The sequence below is a fragment of the Suillus plorans genome (assembly GCF_016647745.1).
Source record: "Suillus plorans strain S12 chromosome Unknown HD556scaffold_101, whole genome shotgun sequence".
Lineage (NCBI taxonomy): Eukaryota > Fungi > Basidiomycota > Agaricomycetes > Boletales > Suillaceae > Suillus > Suillus plorans.
In genome coordinates, this window is record NW_024537485.1 from 1 (window position 1) to 13,038 (window position 13,038).

At 50.2% G+C, this 13,038-nt stretch overlaps 3 protein-coding genes across 3 annotated transcripts; 2 read left to right on the forward strand and 1 right to left on the reverse strand.

Moving 5' to 3' along the window:
• Window positions 1–179: 179 nt before the first annotated feature.
• Window positions 180–2,376, forward strand: HD556DRAFT_1418475 (uncharacterized protein; the record flags this gene model as incomplete). Its single annotated transcript, XM_041304417.1, is given in 11 exon segments — window positions 180–481; window positions 561–706; window positions 726–754; window positions 800–826; window positions 858–914; window positions 1,059–1,087; window positions 1,154–1,250; window positions 1,300–1,687; window positions 1,736–1,824; window positions 1,875–1,959; window positions 2,025–2,376. Coding segments are annotated over 11 exon segments (1,521 nt in total), but the record flags the coding sequence as incomplete, so codon positions are not given.
• A 7,236-nt stretch (window positions 2,377–9,612) lies between these two features.
• HD556DRAFT_1418505 (uncharacterized protein) lies at window positions 9,613–10,129 on the reverse strand. The gene has a single exon (XM_041304418.1). The coding sequence runs from the start codon at window positions 10,065–10,067 to the stop codon at window positions 9,873–9,875; it is 195 nt and encodes a 64-aa protein (XP_041153370.1). The 5' UTR covers window positions 10,068–10,129; the 3' UTR covers window positions 9,613–9,872.
• A 115-nt stretch (window positions 10,130–10,244) lies between these two features.
• HD556DRAFT_1418507 (uncharacterized protein) lies at window positions 10,245–11,286 on the forward strand (the record flags this gene model as incomplete). The annotated part of the gene is made up of 5 exons (XM_041304419.1): window positions 10,245–10,285; window positions 10,361–10,478; window positions 10,515–10,637; window positions 10,670–10,858; window positions 10,926–11,286. The coding sequence occupies 5 exons, from the start codon at window positions 10,245–10,247 to the stop codon at window positions 11,040–11,042; spliced, it is 588 nt and encodes a 195-aa protein (XP_041153371.1). The 3' UTR covers window positions 11,043–11,286.
• Between the last annotated feature and the right edge of the window lie 1,752 nt (window positions 11,287–13,038).

Consider the following 13,038-nt stretch of genomic DNA (forward strand, 5'->3'; position numbering starts at 1 on the left):
ATCTTCATTGGCCGACCTCAAGGCATCCACTGCTCAACTTGTGGGCGTCATTGCCGGCGCCGGCACGTCCCGGCCGGCTCAGTGCACGTCCACATTGCTCTGGCAAGGCAGGTCACCAATCGTTGGTAAGTTGCACTTATTAAATTAGTTTACCATTGATGTTTCTAATATCCGGGTAGGCTGACATCATCCGGGTGCATGAGAAAGGGGATTACATCCCTGGCATTGTGGCTTCCTGTTCTAAGGAGCTGATGAGGGTGCGTTCCATGACTCCCCAGGTGTTGCCCAACTGGCACAGCATTGGCCATGATGATCCCCGGGTGGCTAGACACGCCTGGCGCAAGCAGGTCCGTGCCTGGGAGGCGTTGGGTGACAATTCCTGTGATCTCCCTGTTGTTTCTAATCCTTCCACTGGCCCACTGACTGTCAATCTTCCGTCTCCACCTGTCCCTTCCCCCGCACCTGTCCCTTCCCCGCCACTGTCATTCACTCCCCTCCCGTCGTCGCCGGCAATGTCGCCGGACCTTCCGGCAAGACGACCTCCGAGTTCCGGGACAAAGGAAAGGTAAGGCCATTTCTGTTGACTTGGAGCCGGAAGTCGGAGGGAGCAACAAGAGGAAGTCCCCCATGATTTCTGGACACTCCTCCCAACCTCCGAAGTCGGCGATGAAGGGTCACAAGCGTGTCAAGTCAACTGGACCCCCAAGTCAAAGCCGTTTGTGGAGTCGAAGATGATGAAGACCCAATTGTTCAGGTATGTGTTCTGGCTCATTTGTGACATGCTCTCAATTTGTTGTAGCCGATTTCGCGTGGAGTGCCGGAGGTCGTCCTTCCCAGCTCTCCACCATTGTTGTAAGCCCCAGTTGCCTCGTTCACCTGGTTCCCCCAAGAAGCAATCATTTGGGCCTGCTTCGGTAAGTCTGATTTAGTCGTCCGGAACTCATATATATGCTCATGTGTCCACAGCTGACTGCCGCAAGCATCTGGAGGTCATGGTGAGTCTTCCGGACAGGTCCGGAACTCGCATGTATCATTCTTACTCATGCCCATCGCATTAGGAATCTCCCATCAGTCGTCCGAGGCTCGGGTAAGTCTTACAAGCTCGCCCGGAACTCACATGTGTACTTACAATTTATCAGGCAACCTCCGGCAGTCGTCCGGAAGTTGAGGAGTCCACTGGTGATACTTCCAGCGCTTCGGACGGTGACCCTCCGGCCACTACCACATTTGATATCACCATTCCCGGCCCAGTGAGTGCTCAATTAATTCCCCTAGTCCATCTACTAACGGATACCACAGAACAACCCCTGCCATTATTGCGTCAAGGAGAATTGGCCCTGTGCGACTCGTTTGGACAAGAGGTCCAGCCTCCCCTGCTTGTCTTGCATCCGCTGCTCCACCAAGAAGATCAAATGCAACCCGGCATCTCTGGGATCCCCGCCCAAACGGACCCGAGGGAAGTCTACCACGGGACGGACGTGTTCCAAGACACCTGCCCCTGCTCCATCCACTGCTCCGTCTCCCTCCCGGTCAAGGGCCCGGACTCGTAGTCAATCTCGTGGCCCGTCCCGAACTCCGGCCATCCCTGCTGCAAGTACACCCCAGGTGCAGTCACGTGGTCGCAGCAAGACCATCACTACCAAGAAGACACCTGCACCTGCACCTGCACCTGCACCTGCGCCAGCTCGTAAGTCACCCACACTTTTGATGACCGGCTGACCTTATTTTTACTTAGCTGTTCGGTCTTCCCATGCCGTGCATCTCCATTCCATGGCAATCGCGATTCGGGATGGTGCAGCTCGCATCGCTATTCTTGAGGCTCGGGTGCAGGAGCAGGATGCTAAGATTGATACCCTGCAACGCCTCCATGAGAGCCCCGGCGCACGATGGTCGACCCGCACCCTTCATTTTCACTTCCGGACACACCGGCCGATGCAACAATCTTGCTTGATCAATCTGGTCCCCCCCGTCCATTTCACCCCTCCCCTCCACACTTTCCAACCTCATTGATTTGGACATGTCAGTCATGGAACCCACACCCTTGATGGTTGAGGATGGATCTGCTATGGTAGGTCTCATGGTTGAGCCCACCCAAGTTCAGCCTGAGGGTCCACAATCCTCCGGCGAAATTGTGCTCCCGGATGAACCAGGCAACCTCTTGCCAGAATCCTCCGGCGATATTGTGGTCCCTAATGAACCAGGTAACCTCCTGCCAGAATATGATTCCTCTGATGAGGATATGGATGTTGAGGGGAAGGTTGATCTTCCTGGTGAGGAGGTTGCAATGGCTACATAATTGCTCAGTGATAGATGTACATAAATCTTTTTCAATGCATGTTACCTATGCCACAATTGAATGATTCAATAATCAGTCCCGATATCCAGAACTCGAAACTGTAGATTGAGGTAGATATCACCCTACACCCTAACACCCGAATGTCAAATTTTCAGTGCCAACCCCGAGTGCCGGGTGCCGGGTGCCGAGTCCCAAAGCCCGGAACTCAGATTTGACATTTGAGACGAACATCATTTTTCAAACATGTTTCTATCAACCTCCGTATATCTATAAACATTTTACTAACCTCCAAACCCCGAAATATATTTTTGTTGTCTCATACCGAGTTCCGAGTTCCGGGACCCCCGAACCCCGAAACCCGGCAGTCCACAATTTTGGGGTTCGGGTGATTGACGGACACATTGACTTTGTTAAGACCATGCACAAAGGGTAGGACTGATTCCAAGGGGCTTGGCTTCAGCTCGTGCGCTGCGCCCCTTACCCGAGTATGTGCCCTTAACTTCAGAATGAAGTCCGGAGAAAGTCCAGTGAAGTCCGAAGGACTTCCGGAGAAGCGTGGGAAACTTCGGAAAGACTTTCCGGACGAGTGCGAGAAACTTCCGGATGAGTGCGGGAAAGTTCCGGAGGAACTTCCGGAAATTACGATGGAGTTTCGTCCTGACGGGGATATGTGTAATGGCTACTCAGGACAAGTCCTGAGTAGAAGCAAACAGAGGAAAGGCTGTGTCATATCCCGCATTCCGGACCAACATCTGACGACGTTCCCACGCCTCATCCGGACCTCCGGACCTCCTGTCCATGTCTCCAGACCCAATCCTCTATCCGTCCGGATCCCTGTACTCCTGCATCTGATATCCGGATGCCAGATCTGATATCCACATCTCCGGATCTCCGGATCCGACCTATCTGTCATGTCCGAACCCAAACCTTAAATCAGCGCCCATCCCCTTATGGTAATCACCTGTCTCCGGACTTCCGAACATCCGGATCCGACCCACGTCTATCTTCCTTGCGTTCCGGACCCAGACCTATCACGCATTCATCTCCGGACATCCGGATCCGACCCGCGTCTATCTTCCGTGCCTTATCCCTTTGTATGTTCCTTCTTGAGTTAGACTTCCTCATTTTCCGTACCTCATTTCATCTCCGAGTTCATTTCCTATGATCCGTCTTATTTTCTAATACATTTCCACATGCTCGTACATAGCCTTACCCCTCTGCTTACTGATCTGCACAGACTTGCCTCTAGTATATAAACCCCAGTAGATACTCCTGTATTTCCTCAGTCTGAATATCATACACATATTAGTCCTCGCACTAGTCTTCACACTAAGTCCTCGTAACAGTTCTATTCCTCCGACTTAGTAATCATCCATCTCAGGCCTAGGGAGGAATTCCCTAGGCCGGAGCTCCGCTCCTCCGCTCCTCCGCTCCTCCGCTCCTCCGCTCCTCCGCTCCTCCGCTCCTCCGCTCCTCCGATCCTCCACTCATCCACTCATCCGATCCTCCATTCCTCCGAGTTTCCGGAAGTTCCTCCGAGTTTCCGGAAGTTCCTCCGGAACTTTCCCGCGGTCCTCCGGACCTATTCTGCTTCGGACTTTGTCCTTGCAGCCTTTCCTCTGTTTCCTTCTACTCAGGACGAGTCCTGAGTAGCCATTATACATATCCCCGTCAGGACGAAACTCCATCGTAATTTCCGGAAGTTCCTCCGGAACTTTCCCGCACTCATCCGGAAGTTTCTCGCACTCGTCCGGAAAGTCCTTCCGAAGTTTCCCACGCTCCTCCGGAAGTCCTTCGGACTTCACTGGACTTTCTCCGGACTTCATTCTGAAGTTAAGGGCACATACTCGGGTAAGGGGCGCAGCGCACGAGCTGAAGCCAAGCCCCTTGGAATCAGTCCTACCCTTTGTGCACGGTCTTAACAGTATATTCAGACTCACACCTTACCGAGTATACTGAATCCTTAGATCATACCTGAAATCGGATCCGACACCGTCCCTTGGAAACTGTGTATTCCTCCTCCGAACCCTCCATTTTCCTGTATCCCATTTCCGATGAAAACTCCGGATTTTCCGGAGCTCATTCTCCATTCCCTGCATCTGTAAACACCCGCCGGAATGCTCAATTTCCACCCTTCATGCTCTGCTGTCATTTCCACTTCAGTACCACGAAACTCCGGTCCTGAAACCAAACAGGATTGCCACCTCTGTGGCAGAACAAATAGATCTCAGGACTTTGTGTCCTGTAATTCCCTGATCCGATCATATCTTTCCGACACCCCACAGTTCCCTGTAACTCCGACGTTTTCCGTTTCCGAACTATTTCCTGAACTGGCAAAGTCAACTCCGGAATGTCTCAAACATTCAACTCATTTGGATTCTCCTCGTACCACCTAGAATATACTTGCTCACCCACCATGATCCGTTGATCAATAGGGTATTTTGCAGACCTCCTTTCCGATTGGTACTACAGGAAATGCCTTAGACCTCCGACGTCAAATCCGCTTTTTTGCGGAACCCCTATCTTCGGACTAGCCATGTTCCTTCCACTGGTTTATTTCCAGTCCGCCTCCATGTTGGATGGCACCTCCTCCGGTCAAAGTCCGGACCCCTATCCACCATTCATATCCGCCACCCATTTAGCATTCACCTTGTATTGGTATCCATTACCCTCCTTGTAGGGGAACTCCGTCTTTCATGATGGTTTTCCTGCCAAGTGTTCGGGTTTTGATTCCTCTGACAATGGCCCGCTCGGGTTCCTGCCTCCATTTCCGGATGGCACTCTTTCCTCCGCTCTAGCCCCTATTTTCCCTTCCATCGTCCGGAAGTTCTTTGTTGATTCTCCTCCGACATTGGGAATGTCTCCCGAAAGGGAGGATAGGAATTTTGCTTCCGTTACATCCTATGCAAATTCCTGACCATTTCCTGGCCTCATTATCCACCTCCGGACCTTCAAACCAAAACTCCGGAGCTCCTCCGATTCATTCTCCGGAAGAAGGTCCTGGAAAACCCTCTGTTCCTCTCCAGAAGCCTGTCAGTTCTTACATCCGACATCCCGTCCGAATCAACAACTTTCCGAACCCCTCCGCGTTTTACCCCTATTTTCCGGAAGTTTGTAACTCCGGATCTCTATTGGCTTTCTTGATGAAGGTCTCTGCCCCTCCGATCTATAACTCCGGTTTGCTCCTTGTCATCTCTGAACTTTTCCGGATCAGAATAAACATGCTTTGCGATTGTTCTTTACTGTTACTGATACCACGTCCACTCCAGTTCCTGCCCATTTTCCTCCGGGTCCAGGAAATTGTTGAAGATAGCTCCAGATAGCTTCGGATAAGCTCCGGATAGCTTCGGATATCTTCGGACATCCGGACTTTTCAGTATCAAAGTATTCCTTCGTGTTATGGCTCCGGATAGCTTTGGATAGCTTCGGATAAGCTCCGGATATCTTTGGATATCTTCGGACGTCCGGACTTTTCAGTACCAAAGCATTCCTTCGCGTTATAGCTCATCCGTCCATTCCATTGTCAAATCTCCATGTTTCCAAAAGATCTGTTCACTCCTCTGCTCCAGGACAAGTTACACCTGCTCCGGATCCGAAACACTCCTATGGGTATTCCATGCCATAGCCCGGACATGTTTTATACAATTGTCCATCCTCCGTCCTCACTTTTCCACTCTGCAATCCTTCCATCCGTCCTCCCGTCCTTTTTTCTCCGGATACCAATGTCCGACCTTTACCCCTATTTCCGGAGCTCAATACTCCGGATTTCCGGTGGCTTTCTTCATGGAAGCTCCTACTCCTACCTCCAATGCACCCCTTGTCTCTGGACCGCCTCCATTTGGAATGGATATACTTTGCAATAGCTTGGAGTTGCTTCGGACCCGCTTCCGCTCCTGTCTTAAAATCCCTCACCATTCAATAGTGTCTTCTCTGGAATCTGTTTCGGATCCGGAAAAGCACTGGTGATACCTCCGAAGTTTTTAGCACTACAGTCCTGCGTTGCATTGTATCTTCCGTTCCATTCTGTTCACTCTTGTGACTCACGTCCAGTTTCCTCCGAAAATCCGAAGCTCCTGCCGGAACCCTGTGCCCATTTTTCCTCCATTGATGTTTGGAAACATCTTCCAAAAGGGGGGATAGGGACTCCGCTTGAGTATTCACTTCACCCTCTTCAGCTTGTATTCCATCCGGAATTTACTTGCTCCGTCCCATAAAAGAACAATTTCCACTGTCTTGCACAGTCATTCATGCATGTGCAGCTTTCCTATCCGACCCATAACCTATCCGGACCATTCAGTTGTATTTCCGGCCGGATCAGCTCCGGAAAACCGCGGGAAAAGCGCACATTACATTGCATATCATTCGAAAACATCCGGAACTATTCATCCATGATCTTTCTAGGCCATTGATAGTCATCCGATGCATTTGACTTCACTGCCTAGTGTTCCATCGTGTTTGACTGCGCTTCCACCTCACTTCCTCTATGTTCCGATCCACCTCCTATGGGTTTCCACGCCATAGCCCCTATCATCCGGAACTCCGGAATTCCGAACCACTTGCAAACACCTCTGTCATATCACATACATCTCCTCCGATGATCTGTTCTCTTCCTCCGCTTTTCCGACTCAATATCCGTTCTGACTCCCATCGGATATTTCACCATAGACCCTGGCATTGCCAAACACTTACGTCCGGACCTCCTATCATGTTTTCCGACCACATCCGACCCTAATCTGACAAACCCACTTCCAAGTCCACTGCGTCACCTCCACCGATAAAACCGACTATATATCCCTAGTTAACGCAGTCGCCTGTTGCAGGACTTGCGAGCTAGAAGGAGCCGGCCCATTTCAGTATCCACCTCCACCTGACCAGTGTTGACCTCCGGACCATTGATTTCCGGTCTGTTGCATCCCTTCCGAAACCTCCTGGAAAGCATTTCCGGAGTTCCATCGGAAAATCGCGTCTTTGCAGATGTTGTCAATCCACGCAATCTCCGGCCCATCAAACAGCTTGCTCCGTCCTTTATGAGCCTATACACTAGCTATCCTTTTGCTCTAGCAGCTGTACCAATGGATATCGAATATTCCGGAAAGACATCCTCTCTGCACTCCCATCCTTCCTCTGCATTTCCGACCCTCCGCGTTTTTGACCCTTTGTGTTTCTGATCTCCGTGTTTCCGACCCATTCCTCTGCTATCATCATCCTTCCGTCCGACTCCTGTTGGTTCCCACGCCATAGCCCTACTCCGAACCATTCGGATCCATCCGCCCCATCATCAGGATTTCCATCCACCATGCGTGTTTATCAAAAAGCCTCACACCGTGTGCAAAATCCTGCTATTTGCATTAACTTTCAGTGCACCTGGAAACTCCGCCCATGACCTCTCGCAGTGTGCAACCAAAGCTCCGGAACATTTCCGGTCTTAGGGGCTAATTTCCGGAAGCTCACAGTCATATCCAGCAGATTCCTCTGACGCACTTCCGGCTCGAGTGATAGCACACATCGCAGATCGAAATCCATTCAACCTCAGACCTCCGTACAAAGGAAATCATGCCTCATAGCACTCCTTTCTCACTTCCTGCACTCCAGAAGTTCATCAGTCATCATGCGATTACATCTCCGATCATTTTCCGGTCATAGGGGCTAATTTCCGGATTTCCGATGATGCACTTATCCTTAGCTGTACCTCAGTACAAGCTCTGCTTCATGGAGAAAGATATGTCTCACAGGACTCCTCCGTCACATCAGAAAGAGGCCTGCATCGTATCCACTCTTGCCCTCTTGTCCTGCACTCGCTGCATTTCCACTGTCCTGATACAACCTCCTCCGCTCTGAAAGCTTCCTCCGATTTTCCCACGCATTTTCCGGACTTCCAGTCACCTTCGGAATTATCCTCAAAGTGTTCCAGACTTCCACTCCGGAAACCTATTTGTCCTCACATCACATCACCATTCTTCACCACCGTCTATGACGTCCAGTTTCCAGATGAAGTACTAGGCATCATAATGAACCATGTGTGTGTCAGGAACATTTCCGAAACCTCCGGAGATTTTCAGCTCATAGGAACCAATCCTCCGGAATCCATCCATCATTGTCCTCTGCCATATACCAGCAATCTCCGTTCGGGACTTCCTGAGTCTTCAGCCTCGAGGGCTCGGCCTTAAAGGGGGGATACTGTCATATCCCGCATTCCGGACCAACATCTGACGACGTTCCCACGCCTCATCCGGACCTCCGGACCTCCTGTCCATGTCTCCAGACCCAATCCTCTATCCGTCCGGATCCCTGTACTCCTGCATCTGATATCCGGATGCCAGATCTGATATCCACATCTCCGGATCTCCGGATCCGACCTATCTGTCATGTCCGAACCCAAACCTTAAATCAGCGCCCATCCCCTTATGGTAATCACCTGTCTCCGGACTTCCGAACATCCGGATCCGACCCACGTCTATCTTCCTTGCGTTCCGGACCCAGACCTATCACGCATTCATCTCCGGACATCCGGATCCGACCCGCGTCTATCTTCCGTGCCTTATCCCTTTGTATGTTCCTTCTTGAGTTAGACTTCCTCATTTTCCGTACCTCATTTCATCTCCGAGTTCATTTCCTATGATCCGTCTTATTTTCTAATACATTTCCACATGCTCGTACATAGCCTTACCCCTCTGCTTACTGATCTGCACAGACTTGCCTCTAGTATATAAACCCCAGTAGATACTCCTGTATTTCCTCAGTCTGAATATCATACACATATTAGTCCTCGCACTAGTCTTCACACTAAGTCCTCGTAACAGTTCTATTCCTCCGACTTAGTAATCATCCATCTCAGGCCTAGGGAGGAATTCCCTAGGCCGGAGCTCCGCTCCTCCGCTCCTCCGCTCCTCCGCTCCTCCGCTCCTCCGCTCCTCCGCTCCTCCGCTCCTCCGCTCCTCCGATCCTCCACTCATCCACTCATCCGATCCTCCATTCCTCCGAGTTTCCGGAAGTTCCTCCGAGTTTCCGGAAGTTCCTCCGGAACTTTCCCGCGGTCCTCCGGACCTATTCTGCTTCGGACTTTGTCCTTGCAGCCTTTCCTCTGTTTCCTTCTACTCAGGACGAGTCCTGAGTAGCCATTATACATATCCCCGTCAGGACGAAACTCCATCGTAATTTCCGGAAGTTCCTCCGGAACTTTCCCGCACTCATCCGGAAGTTTCTCGCACTCGTCCGGAAAGTCCTTCCGAAGTTTCCCACGCTCCTCCGGAAGTCCTTCGGACTTCACTGGACTTTCTCCGGACTTCATTCTGAAGTTAAGGGCACATACTCGGGTAAGGGGCGCAGCGCACGAGCTGAAGCCAAGCCCCTTGGAATCAGTCCTACCCTTTGTGCACGGTCTTAACATTAGCCGAGAGTGAAGGTGCCCACGCGAAGGATGCTTCAAGGTTCTGTGCAGTCTGGCAGCAGTTTGCAACGCGCCAACCGAAAGGCCTCGGGAAACTGGTGATTGTTGACTCGCCAGCGAGTATGGCGCTATATGTTAAGGCCGCAAATGAGTTGAGGAAGGAGTTGCCGCAAGAAGTTCAGGATGCGTTTAATAAGCACGAGGCGTTGAATAAGCACGAGGCGGCGGATACAACAACGGATCCAGAGTATATCGCCGCAACGAACGAGATATCAATGAGATCTTGGCTGGTGCATTATCGAGCTGGATGGACTTGAGAATCGTTGCACCGTCATTCGTCACGTTGATGTCTCCCGAGGATCCCGACTGCAGAATCTTATTCATGCCCTTTGGCCCGAGCGTTGATTTTACGAGATCGCCGAGGGCGAGGGCGCCGACGAAAGAGGATAGACGAGCTTTTTCAGCTTTTTCCTCGGTTGCCTGGATGAAACCTAGTGACGTCGAGCACAATAAGTCATCAATCTGCCATACTTACCTCGTGACCGAATTATGTGCATGGACATGACTTACAGTAGTTTTGGTGTTTGCGGGACAAGTTTAAAGTCAATTCTTCACGTTCGATTATGTAATACACAACCTTCAAGTTGGGGTTATGTAAAATTTTGTAAATCACTTAGACGATTTGCATCTTACAAAAATGCTCTCACCGCGATTTCTAAGAGGGCGGGAACACCACTACCTTCTCTCATAGTTTCTTTTGCCATCCTTCATGAATTACCTGCCATCGTTCCTATTGTGGGCATTTTTACACAGCACGCAGTCTAGGCGCAGGCGAGCGCGTTGTCAATGCTGTTGCTCTCCAGACTCCAACGAGATGGCTCTATCGATGACCAGTATTGGGTGAACACCCCGCTGAGATCGTGGGTCAATGAGGGCGAGCAATGGGCTGGTCGCGTTGGATGTCGATATGGCATCTTTGGTGCAAGGTCGTCGACCAGACCCAGGCGCGCGAGTTGTCTGGTAAGCTAGCGGAGGACGTTGCTAATGCGGTTCTGGCTTATGGTGCAGTCAAGGTTTTTTTCTTCTTCACCACGGTTGGGATAGTCATGACTGATATTCATTCAGGTACTTTTACCCGTCTTTCGTTATATCTTTCTCCAATGTTCTCTCGGACAGTTTTTTTTTTAAAAAAAAATTACATTTTATTGTCCTTTGGGGTCGAAGACCCTATGTCGGACATAGCCCTATTCGAGTGCGGGGGGCTTGCTCCCGGCTTTCTATCGTATGATCTCGGACAGTTGTGCAGCCGATTCGATTGGGGGCCTCTGTCTATTGGGACGCAGACCGAAATCTATGTAAAAGGTGGGTGACGTTCCTATTTTTTTCGTGATGATTTCGCTTGCCGCCCCAGTCGTAGCTATAAGCGTTGACGAACGGTAGAGCATAAGCCAAATATTTGCACCACTGATTCTATCCTTGCCTCTTTCTTTCCATAAACTCGAAGCTTACTATCTGTCTCACAGGTTATCGTTATATAAATGGCACACTCCTACTAGGCATGAGCATACCCTTTTGTCACTTAAAAGTTGTCTTATGCAATGCTTATTTCTGTTTGGATCTTTTTCTTTCTTTCCTCCCAGTCAAATTGGCTCCTCAAAGACTTGTTCCACCTTTGGTGATGCCTCATTCCCTGGGGAGAGCGCTTCTATCTCGTCCTAGTGTCTCGTGCTACATGCGATTTCAGTGGAGCACATCTGGATGACTTATAGGCACATGTCCCACCTTCAGGATGTAGCCTGCCATCGTATCTTATTAGAACTTATAGGATCGCTGTTTGTGTTGTCGACTTCTGATATGGATTAAATTGTGAACTTTTGCACTGGTCTAGACCCATCCTGAGATGACGATGGGATGGAATTGACCTATTCTGCCAACATCTCTGTTCGGCGTCAGCGCGACTAACGCCTGTCAGGTAAGTGAAACGCTGATCAATGTCATCACTGCATATTCATATAATCTCAAGTTAACACGTCATGATCAGCGCATACACGAATCTTGTACGAGAGTGCCATTCGATCATAAGCTCAACACCTCTGTCAGGTGCACTTCGACGACATTAACTTGCAGCTTGGTAAAACATTCTGCCCACCACAGTAGAGCATCAACTACGGAGTAACGACCATCGCCACACTCTGCCAACCTGGCGCACGTGCGCACGCGGCGAGCAGGATGAACAAGCCTGCATATCATCAACTTGTCAAGTTCAAGGACGGCGTCCGACTGACTCAGCTGGTCAATATCACCTTTGAGTCGGCGATCTTCTCATGCTCCTGGAATCTCTCATCCGACGCAAGCTTTTTTCACTCGTCGCAGGAATCAGCTAAGATCGTGCAGTAGCTTACAACTGCTCAGTCGCTGAAGGGAATAGTAAACACCGGCATGGTACCTTAGCTTTATCTCTAGCGCAGTATGACAGAACTGGAATGTGCTTCGCCTACGGTGGATATATCTAATTGTCCGAAGCGTTTGATCCTCGGCTGCCTGACTTGACGAAAATACCGACATAAATGTGCTGATCTTCGGGAACCTACATGTAGGATGTGTTTGGGACTTGATCAATCTGACCTTGCAAGCAAGGTGACTTCAGATGAACTTTCACCAGCTTTCCCATTAGAATTCGCCTCAGGCAGCGCTGGCCACGAAAACTAGCTCAAGGATCTTTCTCTCTCTGTATATGTGCAGTGTGATGGAGCCGACGAGACGTTGCTTTATTGCGCGACAAACATGTTATTTTCTAGTATACAGTTGACATTCTCATAATGCATAACGCTGGTCCCGGATTCCCTATATACCCGGCCGATGCATTGCATTTGCATTTGCATTTGCATTTGCATTTGCATTTGCAGTTGTCTTTTCCTCTTTTCCTCTTGGAAATAACGTTCAATTTCTTTAAGTCAGCGACGCCATACTCCTGGAAGTGCGGTGTATAACTGACCGTGTGCGAACGAATCTATGCGCAGGTCAAGCACGACTTTCTCAGGCATTAGTCCTTGACATCCGTTGAATGTCGTCGCATAAGCAGGTTGCAGGGGAAACCAGTTTTGATTTACGGACCAGCTTGAACGCGCTGGATTGAAAGAGAAGGTGATGCGAGGCAGACAATGCATCTCTCCGGTATGAAGAATTTGGACCTCCATGAATTTGCGTAGTTAGGAGACAAATAAACGGAGCTTCAGAAGACATGGAAACAGTGGAGCACAATTGCAAAAGGAGTAGAGAAGCGAAGAACGCACACAAATAGAACTGCCGAGCGCATTAACGCTTGGAGTGCATGTGGAGTTCGGATGGGGCACGC